Genomic DNA, 22,636 nt, shown 5'->3' on the forward strand with positions numbered 1-22,636 from the left:
TTTTTGAATGCAATCTTTTAAATAGTTTTAAAAATTGTAACTCGCTTAATGAAAAATAAATATGCAGCAGTGCCAAATTTACAAGGATTTGAATGGACAGTGCAGTGGGGAAAGTTCTTTCTGACTTGCTAATAATATACCATACTTTAAAAATTAGCTCTCCTGCTTTAGTTACTTTTATATGAATGTGTTTTTTTTCCCAACCAAATCAAATTTCAGGACAACCTAGCTCAGAAACTAAAGAACTCAACTGCTCAACCAATAATTTTTGTTTCTTTTCCTTCAGATGATTTAACATGGCTATCCTTGTTTTTCATTTTATATCTGGCAGAAATCCTTCACGTTTGCAGGAGAAACAAAGTTTGCCCACTCCAGTAACTCAGAGAATGGCATCTGAGGCTTTCAGAATGTAATACAAGGGTTGGCTACCTGTGGCCTCGAATTAATCTTTTTGTGTCCCTTAAAACACCCTCTGACCATAGCTATCAGTCAGAATAAATTGACAGTAATCTTCTGCCACCTTGGGGTGGGAAACAAAAAAAAAATCAGCCTTACAATAGGCATAGTGCACTTTTTAAGAAAACTACCATACCAGTGGTGGGTTTCAAAATTTTTTACTACCGGTTTTGTGGGTGTGGCTTTGTGGGTGTGGCATGGCATGGCTTTGTGGGCGTGGCTTTGTGGGTGTGGCAGGAGAAAAATACTGTAAAATCTCCATTCCCACCCCACTCCAGGGAAAGGTTACTGCAAAATCCCCATTTCCTCCCGATCAGCTGGGACTCAGGAGGCAGAGAATAGATGGGGGCAGGGCCAGTCAGAGGTGGTATTTACCGGTTCTCCGAACTACTCAAAAATTCCACTACCAGTTCTCTAAAACTGGGTCAGAACCTGCTGAAATCCACCTCTGTACCATACCTATTTTGCAACCCTCAGTCACTGAAAGCTTGTCCACTTCTAATGTAAAACCTGTGCTAGATTACTGAATTATATACTATTGTGTGCTTAAAATTACTGTTTCATATTAAACAAGACCACTGATTAAAACAAGCAAAACAAAGCCTTTGCTCTTAGAGTGTGAATTAGGAATGTTCCCATTCAAACATTGTGATTTACTAGAAAGCAACAAATCTTTACAAGAGAGGCCCCTTACTCACTACTTTATGATTATAGTTGTTATGCCTTTGAGTCAGTGTTGACTCCTGGTAACTGCCAAGACCAGTCCCTGCAGTTTTTTCTTGGCAAGGTTTTTCAGAAGTAGTTTGCCATTGTCTCCTTCCTAGAGTTAAGAGAGAATGACTGGCCCAGGGTCATCTAATTGGCTTTGCACCTAAAGCTGGACTAGAACTCAGTCTTCAGTTTCTACCTTGCTTTGAATCACTTCACCAAACTGATTCTCTGCCCACTAGTAGATCCTTCTACAATTTCAGATACATAAAGCTAAATCTAAAATCTCTATATGCAGAGCTATTGTTTCACCCTCATTATTATTATCATTATTATTTCAACTACCTAATTATAAAAGTCACTCAAGCAACAAAACTAATTGCCATGGTAAAGTCTCTGTCATTATAACTCACCTTAGAATAAGTCTGCTCACAGGTGCATTTAGTGGTTGAACCCATTAGAGGGTTCTTCCCAGACTTACTTATCTGGATATACCGATTGTCCTCGACTTATGACCACAATTGAGCCCAACATCTATGTTGCTAAGCAAGACATCTGTTAAGTGAGTTTTGCCCCATTTTATGACTTTTCCTGCCACCGTTAAGTGAATCACTCCAGTTCTTAAGTTAATAACACGGTTGTTAAGTGAATCTGGCTTCCTCATTGACTTCGCCTATCAGAAGGTTGCAAAAAGCAATCACACTGCAACCATCAAGAATACGAAACAGTTGTCAAGCATCTGAATTCTGATCACGGGACCCTTGGGGATGCTGCACACATCGTTAAGTGTGTGAAAAATGGTCATCAATCACTTTTTTCCACTGCCGTTGTTAACTTCGAATGGTCACTAAATGAACTGCTGCAAGTTGAGGACTACCTATACCAGCCAGTGAACTGGGATTTTTGTACGGACACTCCCCCCCCACAAAAAAGCTATGAACCCCTCCCAGGGAAAAACGGTTTCTTCCTCTTCTCCTCCCCATTTCTCTTCATTAGCCGAAAATATCATTGACGTGGATCACCTCGATTATCTTGATGAAGCGCGGGAAGACCGGGTTCCTGGAGATGGGGATCAGGGGCACGTGGGGGACGTGCTCAGGGACCATGAGCGGGGCCAGCGCTGTCACTACAGTTGGTCCGCCAGAGTCTGAGCCCGAGCTGTCACCGGAGCCAGGAAGGCCTCCGTCGCCCTCGGAGCCCTCCAGGTTGTCTTCGCTGCTGCTGCTACTGCTGCTGCTGCTGCTGCTATAGCCGCTGGAAGAACGCCCGCCCAAGAGAAAGCGCCGCTGCTCCTCCTCTGCTTGCGGCGCTCCCGAAGGCGCCCGGGCCACCCAAGGTCCCGCCACGGAAGGCGCAGAAGAGAAAGGCCGCCTCAGCCCCAGCGTGGAGTAAACGCGACCCCGACATCGCCAGGACCGACCGGAGAGGCGCAAAAGTAGCAGCGATCGCGCCGCTCCAGCCGCCATCCTGCCGCTGCGCACCGATGACGCCATCATCACGAGACCGTCCTGTCTCCGGCACCAGCGAGGTTTCTTTTGCACATGGCCAAGACGGGCGGAAATAGTAAGTCTTGGTGACCCTCCTCTTCCGGTAAGGAATTTTCTGCCATTCATTTTTAATCCTGGATCCTGAGTCCTCTTGTCTTTATGCGTGGTTAATGGTTACCTGTGTATGGCTTTCATGTTTATTTTCCTTAATAACTAACTACTAAAATTACACATTTGTATTCATGACCCAAAGCTGATTTACTTAATAACTAACATATTTAGGGTACCGGTATATTAATAACGAGTCTGATCGATATCTCATTATTGCCAAGTTATATTTCAAAATATTCAAAAATATTTTCAAAATATTTTTATTTATTTATTTATTTATTTATTTATTTATTTATTTATTTATTTATTTTTTATTTTTTATTTATTTATTTATTTATTTTCAATTTATATACCGCCCTTCTCCCTGAGGACTCAGGGCGGTGCACAGCCAGAATTAAAAACATGAAATACAAATATTAAAAACAATTAAAATCTATATAAATTTGGCCCAAAATTTAAAAAACCACAAACCAATTAAACATTTTAAAATTTAAAAAATTTCTTCCTAAACCAGCCCGGCTTGCTGGAAAAAGTGGGTTTTAAGGGCACGGCGGAAGGCACCGAGGTCTTGGATTCTCCTTATCTCAGGGGGCAGCTGATTCCATAGGGTAGGTGCCCCCACAGAGAAGGCTCTCCCCCTGGGGGTCACCAGCCTACATTGTTTGGCTGATGGCACCCTGAGGAGGCCCTCTCTGTGGGAGCGCACGGGTCGCTGGGAGGTCGTTGGTAGCAGCAGGCGGTCTCGAAGATAGCTAGGCCCTATGCCATGGAGTGCTTTAAAGGTGATAACCAACACCTTGAAGCGCACCCGGAAGACCACCGGGAGCCAGTGCAGCTCGCGCAGGAGCGGTGTTACATGGGAGCGCCATGCTGCTCCCATCACTACCCGCGCTGCTGCGTTCTGGAGCAGCTGGAGCCTCCGGGTGCCCCTCAAGGGGAGCCCCATGTAGAGAGCATTGCAGTAGTCAAGGCGAGAGGTGACGAGGGCGTGAGTGACTTTGCACAGGGAATCCCGATCAAGAAAGGGCCGCAACTGGCGAATCAGGCGGACCTGACAAAAGGTCCCCCTGGTTACAGCCGTCAGATGTTCCTCCAAGGACAGCTGCATATCCAGGAGGACTCCCAGATTGCGAGCCCTTTCTGTGGGGGCCAAAGACTCGCCCCCAATAGTCAGTGATGGAGTCAACTAACTATATCGCTATGCCGGGAGCCACAGCCACTCAGTCTTGGAAGGGTTGAGCTTGAGCCTGTTCAGATATGTACTTAAATCTCTATTATAGTAATTATTATGGTTCGTCCAGATGTTCAGACTAGGTTTGGCATTTGTTCGCCTATGGCAGGGGTCCTCAAACTTGGCAGCTGTAAGACTTGTGGACTTCAACTCCCAGAATTCTCCAGCCAGCATAGCTGGCTGGAGAATTCTGGGAGTTGAAGTCCACAAGTCTTACAGCTGCCAAGTTTGAAGACCTCTGGCCTATGGAGTCATTCCCAAGAACCTGGAATAGGCAGATAGAGATGTTTGATGGGTGTTAACAGAGATTGTCACAGGATGTAAGTTCTTCCGAGTAAATTGCTGCCATTTGCAACAATTATTATGAAATTTATTTGCCGATTCTAGGTAATGATAAGATTTCTGATTTGGGTACGTCTGGTTTAATGAAAAGGAGGACTGGGGGGTGACAGTGTTCCAATATCTAAGGCAGCGCTCTCCAACCACTGGTCTGTGGACCACTGATGGTCTGCGAGAAAATTTTGGTGGTCCGCAGAAAAATTATTTGTGTTTTTTGTATTGCACTAAATACTGTTTTATCTTTTTAAAAAAATTATTAGTGGTCTGCGGGATTTAAAATTATGAATTTAGTGGACGAGGTCCAAAAGGTTGGCTACTCCTGATCTAAGGGGTTTCTGCAAAGAAGATGGAGTTAACCTATTCTCTAAAGCACCTGAGGGCAGGACAAGAAGTAATGGGTGGAAACTAATCAAGGAGAGAAGCAACTTAGAACTAAGGAGAAATTTCCTGACAGAACAATGAATCAGTGGAACAGCTTGCCTCCAGACATTGTAAATGCTCCAACACTGGAAGTTTTTAAGATGTTGGATAACCATTTGTCTGAAGTGTTGTAGGGTTTCCTGCCTAAGCAGGGGGTTGGACTAGAAGACCTCCAAGGTCCCTTCCAACTCTGTTATACTGTATTCTGATTTTTCTTTCTTTCTCAGACGTTAAAGGTAGTTAGTTTTTAGAGGCAGTGAATGGGAAAAAAAGAAGAGCATCTATAATTATTTGACAGTAGCCTCGCTCATAATTTCCCAGCTAGGAGGTAGTTGACTATCTAGAAAACTCAGTAGGGTTGAACAAACCAGCTTGATGGGACCAGTGGGCATTCCAGGCTATTGGCTAGAATGGGAAATAAGGAAATAAAACTATCTGGATTATAGTGGCAAACCATTTCCACATCGTGCCAAGAAACTACGATTTTTTTTTTAAAACTATGAGTTGAGTTTAACTGGAAGGTGACAACTTTTTTACTTTTGTTATCTACTCCAAGCGAACAAGAAGCAAAAGCAGAGGAAACACAGATCATTTTGTCAGGAAAGGACTAACAGGCAAAAAGACTAGTAAGAAAATAGCGAACTTCCATCCTCCAAGAGAATTCATAGGCGTGAGGGGGAAAGATAAGGGTTATCAGACATTCAAAAGTCAATTTGGGGTGAAGGAAAGGAACTGATTCAAAAGTACTTCATAATTTAACAAAGTTGGAAGGGACCTTGGAGGTCTTCTAGTTCCTGCTTAGGCAGGAAACCCTACACCACAAATGGTGTAGGATTGAATGGACTTGAAGACCATTTTTACCCAGAATCACCAATTAATTGCTCAGCTTCCACCACTGGTTCCTTGTTCCCTATAAAGAACTCTACTTTGGGGTGTTGTATCTGCCACTACTCAGGGAAAGGATAGCAGTCATGAACTACAAGACTGCAACTACAATCTTGTTTTGCTGTCCTTGCCATGTTGCCTCATTTATGACTGATGAACAATTACCTCTACTTGCTTTTAACAGCTGGAACAACAGGTTATAAGAGGTAGCACATCAGTACTGTAACATTCCTTGTGTCCATTGTCCTAGAAGTGGACTGCTATCTATCAATAAGCTTGGGAGCCATTGTGCCCAAAGCATCATATGGTCGATTTGGATTTTGCCTTAAAGCCTGGGAGCTAAATGTGATCTAGCCCTCATCCTGAATAAACAAACGGTTGCTCGGGATACTGTCCCATCTGTACCAAAGGACCACAAAGTACCTCCTAAATAATATATTTTTATTTATTTTATTTAAAACATTTATATAGCTGCCCATCTTCTAACCAACTCTGGGCAGCTCCCAAAGTGTTTAAACAGCATATAAAACCATATTAAAACTATAAAACTAAACACATCGAAACATTTAAAAAAAAATTCTAATCTTCTAATGTGCAGTTTTTCAATCTGATCCCAGCATTTGGGGGAGGGGGGGAAGCCAGGTCTTTAAAGCTTTACAGAAGCTTAAAATAGAAGCTTTGCCAAACTTCAAGGGGCAGAGTGTTTCATAGGGCAGAGACTGCCATGGAAAAGCATGCTTTGTAACTCCCATCAGATGGCAAGGCTTTAGGGAAGGGACTAGGAGTGTGCCCACCCATACAAGAATCACAGTACACGGTTGGTTCTTTAATAATACTGTAGCCCAGGACAAAGATTTAACATTCAGAATTAAATGGCTGCATGTTTTTTTCCAAGTCATTCTGCAGCTCACAATAAGTATAGCACGGAGGTACAGACTAGCCATGAGCAGCATCCCAGAGAGCCAGCCTGGCAACTTGACTCAGCCCAACAAAATAGATCTCCGGGCAACAGTTAGCTTCCTTTCAGCATCATGTGCCAAATAGCACTACTCTCAAGAAATCCCCTCCCACTCTTGTGCTTTACGGCAGGTAGTGTTTCTAAAAGCCCCAGGCTACCTGTAAGACGTGGTCAGAGATGATGGGGTGGGAGACTGGGGTAGAAGCTGTCTAGGAGAGGGAAGAAGGGCAAGGGGAAGAGATGGATCTGGCTACTGTACTTCAAAGGCAAGGACTGGGCAACAATTAAGCATGCAACAAGCAAACCTCTAGAAGAGGGAAAGAAGGATGTTGTCATGCAATGAAAAAAGGAAAGTAACCAGGAAGAATAAAGAAAAGTTCTCTGCCTAGCAAAGAAAGAAAAGAAAAAAAAACTCTTTTGAGTGTTGGATTTGCTAATGTCTTGGATTTGATCTTAACAAGACATTTCCCATCAACGCCTGTAATAAACCCAAATACTGTTCTTCTGATTAATAAAGTGTTTTCCCAGCTAAGTTGCCAAAGTGAAATAGCATTTTTCTTAGCTCTGCTTTGCAAATACCTGCTTGCAGTACATTGAATATTGATGGTGCACCATGATACATTCCACAGTCTTTTTTCACATATTAAAAGAGATTTTTGAATCAATATATGAAAAGGCATGAGCATGGTGGCTTTGGAATGACTGAACTGGTCCTTATGCAACCCTGGAGATCAGTCAGTCATCCAGGTCCTAAGGTTTACATAAGAGGCAACAGGACTGTATCTTCAGTGACTTTCAAAGGATATGAGACAACTTGGAGAGCAGAAATCTATCAAAGCCATGAGTCACAATTCAATGCTTTGTGCCCTGATGCTATGAGCAGCTACAGAAGAGAGGCTGCCTTGCTTATTTGTCTCTGAAAATAGTTACCAATGTAAAAAAAAAATTGAAGATCTGAGCTATATGCATCTTGGGTTGATAAACAAAGCCACTGTGTTCTGAACAATTAACCAATAAGGAAACAAAAGCAAGTAAGCATTGCCATTATGATACTATAGTTCTAGCGGTCCTCATTTAGTGAGCACAATTGGGACTGGCAGCTCGGTCGTTAAGGAAAATGGTTGCTAAGTGAAACTGCAACTGTACTTGTGACCTTTACTTCAGTTTTCCTTTGTGCTTACAATCTTTACTTCAGCTTTACAAAGGTAAAGGGACCCCTACAAAGGACATAAATGAGGACTGATGACAAAGTTAATTTTTCATCACTGTAACTGCAAAGAGTCGCTTAACAGGGACTAAATGTAACGTTCAATTGTAATGAAGCAGCAACAAGTTGCACATATCATTTTTTTTAAAACACAGGCTGTACATAATTCTCCACTTTAATGATTCTCATAAATAAACATTTTCCATACCAATAAAGCATCATGTGTGTGTGTGTGGGCTGCATTTTTTTCAAGTGCTAAAAAAAATTCAAAAAAGCTCAATCGGTAAAACCGTAACACAAGATTTAAATTAGTTGGTCTTTATGGCACAGCAGAATATGTTCAAAGTTTATCTTCTTGGCAAGGAAATGTGGAGTTGACTTGGTGCAAGATATTACCAGCTGTGGTTAAGAGGCGGGACAGGCGAGGTCGAACTCTTATTGTCAAATCATGATTGTAGGAGCACAATCACCGTTATAGAAAAAAAAATCCTTTTTTTTCTGGTGACAGAAAACAGGGAAACCGAAGGAGCTGAGAGTTTGTGGGGAGGACTGTGGCTGGCTCTTGCTTCTCTAGCGCTTCACAGTTGTGACATTTTACAGATCCTATCCCGACAACACTCGGCTCCTCCAAGTCACATTGGTGTCTCACTGTTGAGGTGCTTATGGGTATCATTCTCCTGGTATATTAGATGGTATGGTTTTTCATTCTCTTCAAGGACTGAGTTGCTGAGCTCAGCATCCTGCATCTCCAGCTCATGGCGAGACAGATGCGCTACAACACCAGCACCCAGTGAATCCCCCAGCACATTGATGGTAGTTCTCAGACGGTCTCTGAAAGCAGCAGAAGAAGGAATTGTTAAGTCAAAAATTGCTTGGGAGAGGGCTGCAGTTTTCAATGCCCACAGAAGGGTATCTTCAGTCTCACATAGATATTGCGGGAAAATTATTATTTTATTATTTAGAAAATCTATATTGCCGCCTACTGGCACAAAATGACTCAAGGCTGCTTAAAGGTAAAAGTTCCCCTCGCACGTATGTGCTAGTTGTTCCCGACTCTAGGGGGCGATGCTCATCTCCATTTCAAAGCCGAAGAGCCAGACGTCCAAAGACGTCTCCGTGGTCATGTGGCCAGCATGACTAAATGCCAAAGGCTCACGGAATGCTGTTACCTTCCCGCCAAAGGTGGTCCCTATTTTTCTACTTGCCTTTTTTACATGCTTTCAAACTGCTAGGTTGGCAGAAGCTGGGACAAGTAATGGGAGCTCTCTCCGTTACGCGGCACTAGGGACTCGAGCTACTGAACTGCTGACCTTTCGATCGACAAGCTCAGTGTCTTAGCCACTGAGCCACCGCATCCCTACTAAATAGGGATTACCCGTACTCAATACCATCAATACAGAATGGCAGCAGATCCCCAGGGTTTCTCTCTGCCTGATCTGATGATGCTGGAGACTCAATACAGTCCTTTCTACAGACAGAACAGGGGTTCCATTCATATCCACTGAATGTGGGTATTCTCATTTTTCAAGGGTAGTTGGGCAGGATAAATTCTGCCATCTCTATTACAACGACATGGATGTTGGGAGGAAGGAAAGGGATCCATTTATGGGCTATGTATATTTAAAGTGGACTTAAACACAAGCATAACTCTTAGCCCCAACCATTTCTCTCTCACAGGGACTTACAGGAACCAGTCCACAGCCATAATCAAAGTGATGTCCTCCGTTGGCAATCCGACAGACGTCAACACGATTACCATGGTCACTAGGCCCGCCTGAGGAATGCCAGCAGCTCCGATACTGGCTGCCGTGGCAGTAATGCTGTGGTGAAGAGGGCACTGGTTAGATTGGAGGAACATTAGAAAGGTAGTGCCTCACTGTAGGACTCCTCAAAAATCTGGCCTCGCAGATTTTGTTCATCCTCTTCTCCAAATTGGTGTTCTCCAGGTGGTTCTAGATTATGACTCTTACAGGCCAAAGGACTGTGGAAATTATAATCTAGAACATCTACAGGGCATCAGTATGGAAAAGTTTGCATTAAAATCTGCAGTTTGCAAGCTGGAAAATAATTCTGTAGAATTATTTAGCTTGGCCTGGCTGGTCTAGCTCAAGGATGGGGCAACAAGTCAAAAAATTCTTTGACTGCTGATATAAAATGCAGCAAACTTTAAAAATTGAATTTTAAGATAATAAAGGAAGTAAAGCAAGAAATTATTGAGTAAAAATTCGAATTTGGTTAGAGAAAATGATACAGCAAAACACTAATCTTAAACCGGAGCGGTTTCTGTTGGGTATCTTACTGGAGAAATTTAGTAAAGAAAATACATATTATACATGTAATAACAGCAGCAAGAATGATATTTGGAAAGAATTGGAAAGCAGAAAAAAATTCTACAAAGGGAGAGCTAATTAAAATATTAGAATGTGCAGAAATGAGTAGATTAACATTAGCAATTAGAGGGAAGGAAGAATTGGAGTATTACAACATATGGGGGCAATTTTATCAATGGATAGAGACTGAATGTAGACAATAGACAATGTAAAAATAAGAAACATGGGAAAAATATGTAATACATTAAATTTAAATGTAAGAAGATAAATATGTACTAAAAAATGATAAATGTTGAATATGATGACACAAAAATTTTTGTACCCAGATATTACACTGATTGATTAATGATGAATTGTTTGTTTAAAAATAAAAATAAAAAACTTATTTAAAAAAAGGAAGTAAAACAAATGCAGCAGGACACTATCCACATATCCAAAATCTCATAAGGCAAATATGTACTAAACCAAGGTCCTCAATCCCCGGGCCATGGCCCGTTGGGAACCAGGCCGCGCAAGTGGCAGGCAAGCACAGAAAGCGGCATTTGTGGCAGTAGGTTACGCATGTGAAACCATCCCCTCCGCCCGCCACCACCACTGCCAGTCAATGGAGCTGGAAAAGTTGGGGACCTCTGTGCTAAGCAGCACAGCATTCCTGGCAAAGCAAACCAGGATAGGTAGTGTCAGGTCCCCATAGATCCCTATCGGGACATTACCAGCTGCCATTCTTGCGGGGAGGGCCTGGATGCCATTTTACAACTTTTCCTTGTCTCTGGTCTTTACTTTGATGTACCTTCCTGGGAAGGGGAAGGGGAGGGAGTAGCCTGGGCCATCTGATTTGTCTCAGCTCGAGCTGAGAATAGATTCTTATCACCTTCTCAGCTCCGGGTTCCCATAACAATTTCGCACCTGTGGATTGGCTCACTTTCGGACTGGACAAAGGGGAAGGGTTTCTGCAACTTTTAACCTAACGGTTTTGAGCGGGAATTTCAGATCCTGCCTTGTTTTCCTTGCTATCACTATCTCCCAGTAAAAATTCCTTTTGAAATGAATGCCAGTTTTAAGAGTTCTGCTTTCTTGAGGAGAGGAGAGGCAAGTCCTCATAGGTAGTTTATCACTTACGTGCGCCTGTACCCACCTAATAGTAATGATCTGACCGAAGTCAAGCTCGTAGTTGTTGACCTGTGCAATGAAAATGGCTGCCAGAGCTTCATAAAGTGCAGTGCCATCCATGTTGATAGTTGCTCCCACTGGCAGAACAAACCTGGTAACTCGTTTATCCACCCTGTTGTTTTCTTCCAGGCAACGGAATGTGACAGGGAGTGTGGCCGAGCTGGAAGCAAAACATCTCATAACTTGCGAACAAGGCCAGAAGGGACCCAAAATGGCTCCTCCCAGCCTAATTCAAACACAAAGCTTAAAACCAACGCAAAGCCTTTGGTTTGGTATCTGAACACCTGCTCCAATACGGATTTGCCTGCTTTCTGTGAGCTGTCTGAGAGACTCTGCTCAAATCAATGCAAACTGGGCCTGATACAAGAGAATATTTGTCGCTCAGAGTTGAAGTGTGCGGCCCTTGGTGCTCTCTGAGCTTGGTTGTTTTCTTGCAAACTCTGCTCCCTTCTAGTACTTATGGTGTTACCTAGTTGGGTAATGAAATGTCTGCAAGAAAACCACCAAACTCAAAGAATACCAAGAACCCCCACAATCTGGCCTTTTTTATGTTGGCACCCAACACTCAGCTGGTACTCACTATGGCCTCCCCCCCCACCCCCGCAGCCAACTATGGCACAAATATATTGTGGCAGCCTCTTTTTTCAGCCTCATCCCTATGAACGCTGCCTTCAAATTCATTCCTAGCCCATGAGTGAAACGGGCATGAACCAAACTGAGTTTCAACTAGTCTTTCCTCCTTCCAGCATTGTCCAAGAATGGCTTTAAGATATTTAAAATCTTTTACATGGTCATCCATTTCCTTGGAAGAACTTCAATGATTGCAAGGGGAGGCAAGATAAGGAAGCAAATTTCACATGCATATGTATATTTTTGCCGATTCATAGAAAGATGGATAATACTTCACTTTTGCAACAAAGGCCCCTAGACCAGTTTTTATCAATCCTGGCAACTTTAAGCTCTGTGGACTTCCTGCTGGCTGGGGAATTCTGGGAGTTGAAGTCCACACAGCCTAAAGTTACCAAATTTGAGAAACACTATCCTAGACTGACCATTTGAGTCCAGATAAGAACCATGTAAACTTCCAAATGTTTTTGATGGATGGTAGATTTTAACCTTTCTATTTTCCTACTTTTAATGCCATGTTCTGCTATTTTATGTTACATTTTTAATATTTTCGTATTTATGACTGAATGTTAATTACCATATTTTGCTAGTGTGCCTGTGGGTGTGGGTACTTTAATTACTGATAGCAAGTATGGCAAATTTTCTTAGGTGCAGAAGCCATTTTAAAATTAACAGGAAAAAAATCAGAAAAGTTCTTAACCTGAATGAAGAATCTTTGATGGCCTTTTAGGAGCTAGTTCATAACCCCATATTCTCTCATATTCCTGGGATGAAATTTGAGCAGAGTTGCTAAACAGTTTCAAGAATATTATATTCATTTATTCATTATTTCCATTTATATGGCTGTCTGTCTCTCAAATGACTCTGCGGAGCATACAAGATTAAAAACAATTTAACGAAGCCACAGTCACTTTGAATTGTGTGGATGTCTTTATTTCATTCCTGTTTTTTGTCATTCTTTTAATCTGTTATTTTATTTATTGCTGTATTTTTTCTCCCCCAGGTGTTACAGTGCTTTTACTTGTGAATTGCTCAGAGTCATTGGAGATTGGGCAGCACACAAATTGAAATAATAGCAACAAAGTTACAGACATAAACCCAACTGATAAAAAAACCAACATTAACAATTAATTTCTTTAATTAATTGTGATTGCTGGAACAAATTAAGGCTTACCAGTTGCTTCCAAAGGAAAGAAAAGCTTTTTTTCTCTCCATACTTCCAAGCCAAAATCCTTAACTCCTGCTTCTCCCCATCTCGTTAAGAGCTGCTTCTTCCAACTGTGAACAACAAAAGGGCCTGGCAACTAATCCGACACACAACACACATACACTCCTTGTGACTTAAGATCCCCAATCTGTTGGCTTGGCTGGGAACTACATTTTCCAACAGAGAGTTCCAAAAAGGCTTGGAAACAACACACACACATACAGAGTCTCCTGGGAGTGGTACCCAGATGGAATACCCATTCCTTTGTGAGAAGACCATCACCTGGAAGATGTTCCCAAGGCTGTAACGAGGGCTTGTAGGAGTCCAGCCACAAAGATCCAGGGGTTTTTGCGTGTGACAATGAAGTAGATGAGTGGAAGGACACAGAGGCCATGGATCAGGAGCCCCACAATGACTGTAAGGGTGTACAGGCCTAATTGGCCTCCCATCACTGCCAGGTCCTCCATCTCCAAAATCTTACCAGCGATCAGAAAGAGGATCCCAATAGGGGCGTACCTGTTATGAAACATGTCAGAACAGTGCTCAACTCCCAAACTCAGCTCTGAGCCAACATGGAAAACAGACAATGCTTTGTACTTTCAGGAAAGACGGTTGACAAATTTACTAGTTTTTCGTGCTGAAGGATCTCAAAAGTTCTCCCAAAGGCAATTTTTCCCAAAAGGCAACTGGACTTTGTTTTGTTTTTGTTTTGTTTTTTTTCTTTGAAAACATTTGCGGACAAATCTAAATCAAGCTTCTAAAGTCCACTACCAGTCAGAACCAATTGTAATCTCTTGGGTGATCAGCAAATACTGATTTAGTTAAGGCAATTTAAATGCTGAAATTGAAATTCCTGCCAGTTAAAAAGTTTCAGATTTGCTGAATGCCAAAGTGGTCATGGAACCTTATTGGTCATCAAGCAATTCTGCTAAAACAGATAAATTGACAGTAATTAGCATACTTTTAAGAAAAAAAAAACAGATTAGTCATTATCACCCAGGTTTGCCAGTCTGGTGCCCTTCAGATGTATTGATTCTACAATTCCAACAAGGCTTGGTCAACTAAGCTATGAGGTAGAGAGATCCCATCCCAGTGCCACCCATCCTCTTGGCTTTTAGTTCTTTTTAATCCTCATTAATTTTAATCGTTTTCATTTTTTTTTATTGTTTTGTAAGCCACCCAGAGTTGCTTCAACAGTGAGATGGGCAGCATATAAATTTAATAAATCAAACAAACTAACAGACTAGCCTAAGGGCTAAAAATCCTGAGTTGTAATACCAAGACATCTGGAAGTCACCAGGCTGGGGAAGGTGTCCTTCATTATTTATGGAGAATTCAATTGTTCCTATGCATCAAACTGCCTTTGGTACTGTAAAGGGAAGCTCCTAAGTAAGGCATGAAGGTAATAGCACTCTTTCATTTGTCCTTCAGCAAACTGTATTCCGCAAAAACCTCCCTTCTATTTACCAACTGCCAGTTGCTAATCTAGGACACCTGCTGCACAAATAATTGCATTTATTGCAGTTTTAGAATCTGCCTAGAGAACTCTTGTTAGTGGTAGGATTAAAACTGCAATAAATACAGGTGGTCCTCGATTTACAGCCGTTTGTTTAGTGACCGTTCGAAATTACAACGGCACACTGAAAAAAGTGACTTATAAACGTTTTACGACCAGTGCAGCATCCCCATGGTCACATGATCAAAAGTCAGACGCCTGGCAACTGGCTCATATTTGTGACGGCTGCAGTGTCGTGTAATCGCCTTTTGCGACCATCTGACAAGCAGAGTCAATGGGGAGGCCAGATTCACTTTACAACTGGGTTACTAAGAACTGCAGTGATTCACTTAACAACCGTGGCAAGAAAGGTCATCAAATGGGGCAAAAAGCCACTTAACAAATGCCTCATTTAACAACATAAATTTTGGGCTCAACTGTGGTTGTAAGTCAAGGACTACCTGTATATTACATATAGAATACTTGGGAAGTTTTCTGACCCTAAGCTGATCCTATCCTTGCCTAGATTGAACCAACTTAGCACAGTAAGACTGCTTTTCAAAGATATCACAGCCTTCCCCCTGCTCGGCCTCGGAGGGACCCTGTCCTCACCATATGATGACTGCCACCATCCGCAAGATGGCTTCATTGAGGCAGTCAAAAAATTCCCGCAGGGGGTGTCCCTTTTGCTTCATGTTGCCAATCACCAGGCCAAAGCAGATGGAGAAGACAACGAGGCCAAGGGCGTTCACCCCGTTGACAGAACCCGGGCCGGGGATGACCTCCTCAAAGTTCAGCACTTCCGGGAAGCTCCCTAGAGCTTTAGTGACATTATTCCAGACTCCCAAAGCATTTTCAAGTGGCAGGAGAGGCAAACTGGCAATGGTGGCATTGTAGTTGAAACCGCTGCTGTTGGTATCCCGATTTGGGTGCTGTGGCAACATGGCCGCAGGAGAAGTGTTGCTCACAACCGTTCTGTTGATAACCCGGACACTGTATTGAGTCTTATACTGGAAGGGAAGCAGAAGGAAGGATCAGCTTGGGCTCTTATGAGAGAAACAACATCCAAATGAGCAACTCTCACAAACTCTGCAGATGAGAAAGGTCTTGATGGTGTACAGGTCAGTCAGCAAATCATCCGAAATGAACAGGGAATTGTTGAGCCACAATTTTCCCATTGATTGACTTACCTGGGAGTTGTAGTGTACATTGTTTATATGAAAGACAGTTTTGGTCATATGCTGAAGTGTTGATTATTAATATTGTTGTAGTGTTTGGTTTCAGCTTTAGTTACAAAAGTTGAGAGCTACTCAAGAGTTGGTCACAATAAGCAAGTTCCCAATTAGGATCTTCAACTCTTCTTACCTGTCTAAAGCAGGCTTCTACAAGATTGGGTGGAAACATATTCCTGCGAGAGACAAAAGCACAAGGATATCAATGTCCCTTCAGCATCAGTTTGAAGATTTTAAGATGCTGGATTGTGGCTAATCACCATACAAAGACCTCTGAACTGAAACTCTCCTGACTGAGTTAGGAATTTCACTAACAGGGATCACAGAGTTCAATTGGACAAATCTAGCACTGGTCATTTCCTGCTGGAGAACATTAGCTGAGGAAGCACTAGAAAATTACTTCCAGGGCCACCTTGCCACTTCCATCCCACTGCAACGTTAACAGATGAATGACAGCTTCCCCTTCCAACCATTTTATATTTTCCATAACCAGCCCAACATCAGAAGATTCTGCCCTGGCTTAAAATTGCTCACCGGATGAGGTCCATGAAAGCATCAGTTGCATGGACCTGATCAATCTTGCCCTCCCCTTGGAGGCCTTTCTTGCTCCCTTTTCCTGGATGGATGATGAGGACCATAAAGATTCCAATGAAGACGGCGATGATGGTTGTCATCATATAGTAAACGACAGCCCGCAGTCCCATCTTGCCAGAGGCACCGCTGTCCAAGGACGCCATGCCTGAGAAGGGAAGAAAGGTCATAATTCAGCAATGGAAGATCACAGGAGACCATCTCCAAAATTGCCTTGGAAATTGGGATGTTTCATCAGATGGACTTTTTTATTTATTTATTTATTTATTTTATTGCAATTTATATGCCGCCCTTCTCCTGAGGAACTCAGGGCGGCTTACAAGATAAAAAAATTCAACAATATGAATTAAATATAAGTTAAAATCCAATTAAAATTAATTAAAATTATTACAATGTAAAAAACCCCTCAACGGGTCAGTCCATTTGATGAAAAAACCACGTCTTCAGTTCGCGGCGGAAGGAGAGGAGGTTGGGGGCTGTCCTAAGCTCGGTGGGCTTTGATTGAACCCAGGGCTGTATTTTATACTTATGAAGTCCTGACTAGAGATGGAAATGCCTGGAAAAACCCAGAAAAATTGGAAAAAAACCCAGGGGTTTTTCCATTTTTTTTCCAAAGCCGTTTGGAAAAAAACAGAAAAACCAGGAGAAAAAAACCTGTTTCCCACCAAAATTTTCTGGTTTTTTTCCAGACTTTCCCATCGCTAGTCCTGACATGATCTGTTCAGCAGAAAGATGGAAACTAGAGAAGGTACCTTAGTTAGTCCCAAAGGTGCTTTTTCAAGAGGCAACTGGACTTTCTGTTTTTTCTTTGAAGACGTTTCGCTTCTCATCCAAAAAGTTTCTTCAGATGCCTCTTGAAAACACACTTTTGGGACAACCATGACCTGAATGACTGAGAATCTCCATAGATATGTACTCTATTTTTTGGAGTATAAGACGCACCGGAATATAAGACGTGCCTTAATTTTGGGGGACAAAAATAAGAAAAAAGCTGATTGGCAGGTGGATCAGCCTCCCGAAATACCTCCAATCAGCTGTTCCCAGAGGTGAATTTTAGCAACAGGTTCCTTAGTTGTGAGCTCTGTGCCCTGCTTTTTTTTTTTTGCTTTTTTTTCTGCCTCTGAAACTTCTGAAACTCCATTACAGAAAAAACTTTTTTTCCTGCCTCTGAAAGCCTCCGAAACAGAGCTTCAGAAAAAAAAGCCTCTGAAGCTCTGTTTGGGGACTTTTTTTTCTGAAGCTTTGTTTCTGATGCTTTTTTCAGCCTCTGAAACCTCCCTTTGAGAAGCTGGGTGTGGCTACATTCGGAGTATAAGGCGCACCCAGATTTTCACCCTCTTTTTTGGGGGGGAAAGGTGCGTCTTATACTCCGAAAAATACGGTACCTTAGGTAGGTTTGCACCCTGAACACACCCAAAGAACAGAAACGGACAATTGCTAATCCCAAAAAGATAAAATTACAACCAGAAAAGAGAAGGCTTATCTAGCTCTCCTTGAAAGTGGTGGATCAGAACAATGAGTCCTGTCTTTCTAGGTGCTCTGGGAACCATTCATCCCTGTGACTTCTCTCAAAATCAAGCAACTGCATTGAGATTGTGCGCCTCTGAAAATGGTGGTTCCTACCCCTGCTGTAGCACCAGATTGCCAGAAGCTGGAGAGCACTTTGCTGATCTGATCTGACTTTAAGGCAACGATTCCCAGGTAACCTGCTCATTCACCTGTGATAAGGCTAGAGACGATTAGTGGAAGAACCAACATCTGCAGCATTCGCATCAACAGCTCTCCAGGAAAGGAGAAGTATTTGATCTGGCGATAGGTCATCCGATATGGCCGCAGGGCGAGGGCCAGAGTAATCCCTGTGAGACATGAGGCCAAGAAGGAAAAATGTTACAATTCCACTCCTGACAAAGAACAGGGCTTTTGTTCAGTTGTTTTCCGTTTATTTACCTGCACTGATAATCCCTACGGGAGAAAGGCGGTATAGAAATATAATAAATAAATAAATAAATAAATAAATAAATAAATCCCATCTTTTCTCCAGGTGTTCAAGTCTGGGGACTCAGTCTGGTCCACCAGACCTAGAGACCCAACATGGGGTGATGCCTTCCCAAAGCAAGGTTGCTTTCCCACTGCTATCGTCTATCTCAGTTTGTATTTACTGACATTCTAGATCAGCGTTTCTCAATCTTGGCAACTTGAAGTTTTGTGGACTGGACTTCAACTCCCAGAATTCCCCAACTGGTCTAATATGCTTATTAACCAAATGTGGATCAGAACAGAAAAATGCTTCTTATCAACCCAACAGTAAATAAATGGAACTGAAGATGGATATTTCCCCGTTTATCACTTTTGGTTGTAGGAATTGGCCTCAACAACGATCAAATATTACGCAGTCTTATTATGAGTTCTTTTATGGACACCCCCAACACTCAATGTATAGGAAAAGTGTCTCTATTATGAAAAGTCCCAGTCCCCCCCAACCAATACTTCTTAGTAGTTGTGTCAAAGCAGATTAAAAAAAGCAGCACCCATAGCATGACCCTGAATCCAGTGACTTATTTAACCATGAATGTCAAATAAATCAGAGTGGTTGGATTTGCACGATTTACTGCACAAGCCAAGCAGACTACATTAATATATGACCCAGGCCGCCATTCCAGCAATCTTGTCTCTAAGCAATCCAAAACATGCCTGTAAAGTGGGTTTGCCCGCCCCTTTGGGGAAACAACTCTCACTTCTAATTAAAATGGAACTGCACATTCCCAGTGTATTTGGAACACGTGAGATTTGTGATTCCTGAACTACATTCTTGTCCACACTTCATTATTTCAATTAATTCTACATCCTCTCTCTCTACAACACTACTGTGTACAATGAACTGCATTTAATAACAGTGAAGAAAGACTATTAAGTGTAATTGTAAGACTTTATATCACATGAGAAAGAAAAGAAAAGAAAAAAGAAGGAAGGAAGGAAGGAAGGAAGGAAGGAAGGAAGGAAGGAAGGAAGGAAGGAAGGAAGGAAGAAAAGATCTGATCACCTCTAGCTGCTTTTGCCTTTAAGAGCTTTTCTTTTTTTCTTTTAAATTAGAAATCTGAAAGAACAGAATTGTTGGTGTGGTTTCAATCCACATTCCAGCCACGTCAAACTGAACTGACTCATGACTATTTAATTTACTTAATCTCCTGGGGTTCTTTCTTTTATGTTTTTGGAAAACAGATGGCTTTTCCCCAACTGTGCGCTCTTAATCAACTTCCAAACCTCCACAGGATTGTGTTGGTACACGTCAAGGGTACGAGAGATCCTAATTTGCACAGGAAAAAAGGAAATTGGATAGCCTAAGGGTTAATTCCCAGTTTTGTTCCCCCTCCTTCCTCAGCTGCAATACAACTGGCTACAACTCAATACAAGTTGGAAACAAAAGTAAACTACCAACCAATCTTGGAGCCAGATCCTGTTGTAGGAGATAATCACTTATCTAAACTGTCAGATGCCAGCGGAGCCAACTACCAGGTCCACAAGGGAAGGATCTGTCTAGCTGTTATGAAAACAGTGACAACAACTCACATGGAATGCTTACATTTTAACGAATTCTCATTAACATCCCAATTACAGGAGACAATCACTCATATAAGCTGTCAGATGCCAAACTAGCAAAGATGCCAACCCAGCAAAGGCAAGGACCAGAGGTTATGAAAATGATGGAAAGACCTCCAGAGAAGGGCTCATTTTTGAAGGAACGTTAACACAACAAGCATGCTTTTTAAGAGCAAGAGTTCGTAGATGGTTTAATTTCAGTTCCCAAACCAGCAAAGAATGGCAAAAAAACCAGCCCAGAACGTATCAAATAACAAGAAAAAAATAAAGATGTCCAGGATCATGCACAAAATATACTTAGCATCAGGGGTGAAATGCTCCCGGTTCGGACCGGATCACCTGATCCGGTAGTGATGGCAGCGGGTGGTTCGGAGAACCCGTAGCAAAAATCCCTGCATCCCCCCCCCACCATGCTCAGCTGAATCGCACGATCATCAGAGGCTTTTTTTTTTTTTTTTTACTTTTAAAAGCATTTTTTCTACAACCTCTTCTGACGAAAAAATGCTTTTAAAAGTAAAAAAAAAGCCTCTGATGATCGCGCGGCTCAGCTGGGATCCTCAGAGGCTTTTCAAAGCATTTTTTAAAAAGCTTCTCTGACAATCCCAGCTGAGTTGCCTGATCGCCAGAGGCTTTTCAAAGCATTAGAAAAAATGCTTTGAAAAGTTAAAAAAAAATTGGCCACGCCCACCCAGTCACATTACCCCACCACCACCAAGCCACGCCCATAGAACCGGTAGTAACACATTTTACATTTCACCCCTGCTTAGCATTGAGGATAACCTACCTCCAGGTCATAAGGATGTAATGTCATGGGACACTTAAGCCTCCAAGCTATTCTCTATTGAACCCCATCAGCATCTCAAGGAATGTCCCCTATGCTTTGCCATTATCCAGAACAAATTGATTGGCATGTCCCCTTATAAAGAAACCCTGCCCCAAAACTCCTGTTAAGGTTTCCGTACCACAAGAAATCTTTTCTCTTCTGAAAAAGAACTCTATGATATGGAAAATGACAATGTCAGATGTAAATGCCTTATTCTCTAATGTGTAAATAGTATATGAACGGGGTATCAGGGGTTAATTTATTCTTCACTTCTTAATGTATTCATAATTCACCACTCCCATATCTAGCTCCACCCATTGTATATATAAGGAGCTGTATGCACCCATTTCCTTGCTTCTATCTGTGAATATTCAGTGAATATAGAATGCCTAATGTAAATAAAAGGAGAAATATTTAAACCTTTAACTCTTACTAAATTTATTGAGTCTGATCCTGAAAATATTGCAACAAGCTGGTAGCAGAGGATGGTTAATTGACTCAATAAAAAAATTTTTAAAAAAATGTCTAAGAGAGATAGGCCCAACACCAGGGCATACAGCAAAGAAATGGAAACGGACCAAGAAATAATCAACGAATCCACAAACGCGATTTCAAGAGAATCCGAAGAATACACCACTGAAGACGAAGAAATAATAGATGAAAATGATGATCGGGAGGAAATCGAAATAGAAAACAACGAACTCAGGTCAGAGATATTAAAACTATTAAAGAGCCAGAAGAATGATGAAAGCCTCATCGCGAACCTCCAAGATATGCTGAAGAACAGCGGAGCAGCGAGAGAGAAGCACATCACTAATGAAAAACCAAAAGACCCAAAAATAGTGAGTGATATGACTGCAGAAAAAAATACTGTGAAGAAGAAAAACGGTGATCCCGCGGAAAATTTTGAATGGCAGCCATCTTGGTTTCAACAGACCTCCAGGGTGAGCGAAGCAGAGCCAATCAGAAAACTCAATTCAAAATTTCTGGCGCGAAAAACATTATCAGACAACGAAAACGAAAAAGAAGATTCAAACACCTCAGAAGAATCAGAATCGGAAAGTGAAGGTGATTCAACAAATAATCAGATAAAATCAGCAATGAAAACGCTTTTTGCTGCATTTGGGCCAAAACTAAAAATTACCAAAAAGCTAACTAAGAAGCGAGCGAGCAAGCCAATGCCTCAAGACCTACCCGCTCCCATCCTGACTACGAGAGCGCCGACGCCCGAACCCAGAGAGCCCTGCCGATACCGCCCCACGCCACAGACCGAAGCAAGCACCAACGCTCTCAAAAGAAGAGGAAGAGCAGCCACCATCGTCAGGACTCCCAAGATCGAGCCAGAGACCGATTCGTCTGAGGAGGAGCAGAACGAGCGAGCCGCAACGACGAGAACCTCTCACGACGACTCCAGGGACGAAATGGACAACGCGCATGCGCAAGACTACGCAGACGGTCCGGGAAGACATGAATTGCTGAGAAGACCGTGCAGGCTCGTTGCGAGCATCCCCACGCCGTTTTGTAACTTTCAGCATTTATGAGACCACGGACTACCTCAGGTTGTAAGTAATGGACCTAATAATGTCGGAAATTTACCCAGTGACTTCCCAAAGCTGAGGATAGATGGCATTAATTTACAAGAATGGTATCAGCAGCTCCAGGTTGTCTTTATGAAAGAAAACTTACTGTTTTTTATCACTAGTCCCCCAAAAAGACCTTGGACTCTAAAATTAGACTGTTTACACCATAGAGCATTTTTCTT

The 22,636-nt window shown here is 42.2% G+C and overlaps 2 protein-coding genes across 5 annotated transcripts in view; both read right to left on the minus strand.

Annotated features, from left to right (window-relative positions):
• LONP1 (lon peptidase 1, mitochondrial) overlaps positions 1-2,660 on the minus strand; it is a 33,351-nt gene extending 30,691 nt beyond the window's left edge. The window contains exon 1 of one of the 2 annotated variants that reach the window (XM_070943473.1): positions 2,187-2,660. In XM_070943473.1, coding sequence (XP_070799574.1) covers positions 2,187-2,660 — 474 coding nt within the window. The remainder of the gene's footprint in view (positions 1-2,186) is intronic. The other variant, XM_070943466.1, reaches the window with a different exon arrangement.
• A 5,317-nt stretch (positions 2,661-7,977) lies between these two features.
• LOC139316650 (excitatory amino acid transporter 1-like) overlaps positions 7,978-22,636 on the minus strand; it is a 32,794-nt gene continuing 18,135 nt past the window's right edge. The window contains exons 4-11 of one of the 3 annotated variants that reach the window (XM_070943499.1): positions 18,173-18,310; positions 16,398-16,602; positions 15,997-16,039; positions 15,244-15,641; positions 13,618-13,652; positions 11,268-11,484; positions 9,488-9,622; positions 7,978-8,633 (exon numbers count right to left, since the gene is read on the minus strand). In XM_070943499.1, the coding sequence (XP_070799600.1) occupies positions 8,435-8,633; positions 9,488-9,622; positions 11,268-11,484; positions 13,618-13,652; positions 15,244-15,641; positions 15,997-16,039; positions 16,398-16,602; positions 18,173-18,310 (1,370 nt within the window). In that variant the 3' untranslated portion in view covers positions 7,978-8,434. Of the gene's footprint in view, positions 8,634-9,487; positions 9,623-11,267; positions 11,485-13,103; positions 13,208-13,418; positions 13,653-15,243; positions 15,642-15,996; positions 16,040-16,397; positions 16,603-18,172; positions 18,311-22,636 lie in introns of those variants that run through there. The other 2 variants (XM_070943484.1, XM_070943492.1) reach the window with 2 other exon arrangements.

This window comes from Pituophis catenifer, unplaced genomic scaffold (assembly GCF_029215685.1).
Source record: "Pituophis catenifer annectens isolate HBS135680 unplaced genomic scaffold, rPitCat1.0.hap2 SCAF_1, whole genome shotgun sequence".
In the NCBI taxonomy this organism is placed as follows: domain Eukaryota; kingdom Metazoa; phylum Chordata; class Lepidosauria; order Squamata; family Colubridae; genus Pituophis; species Pituophis catenifer.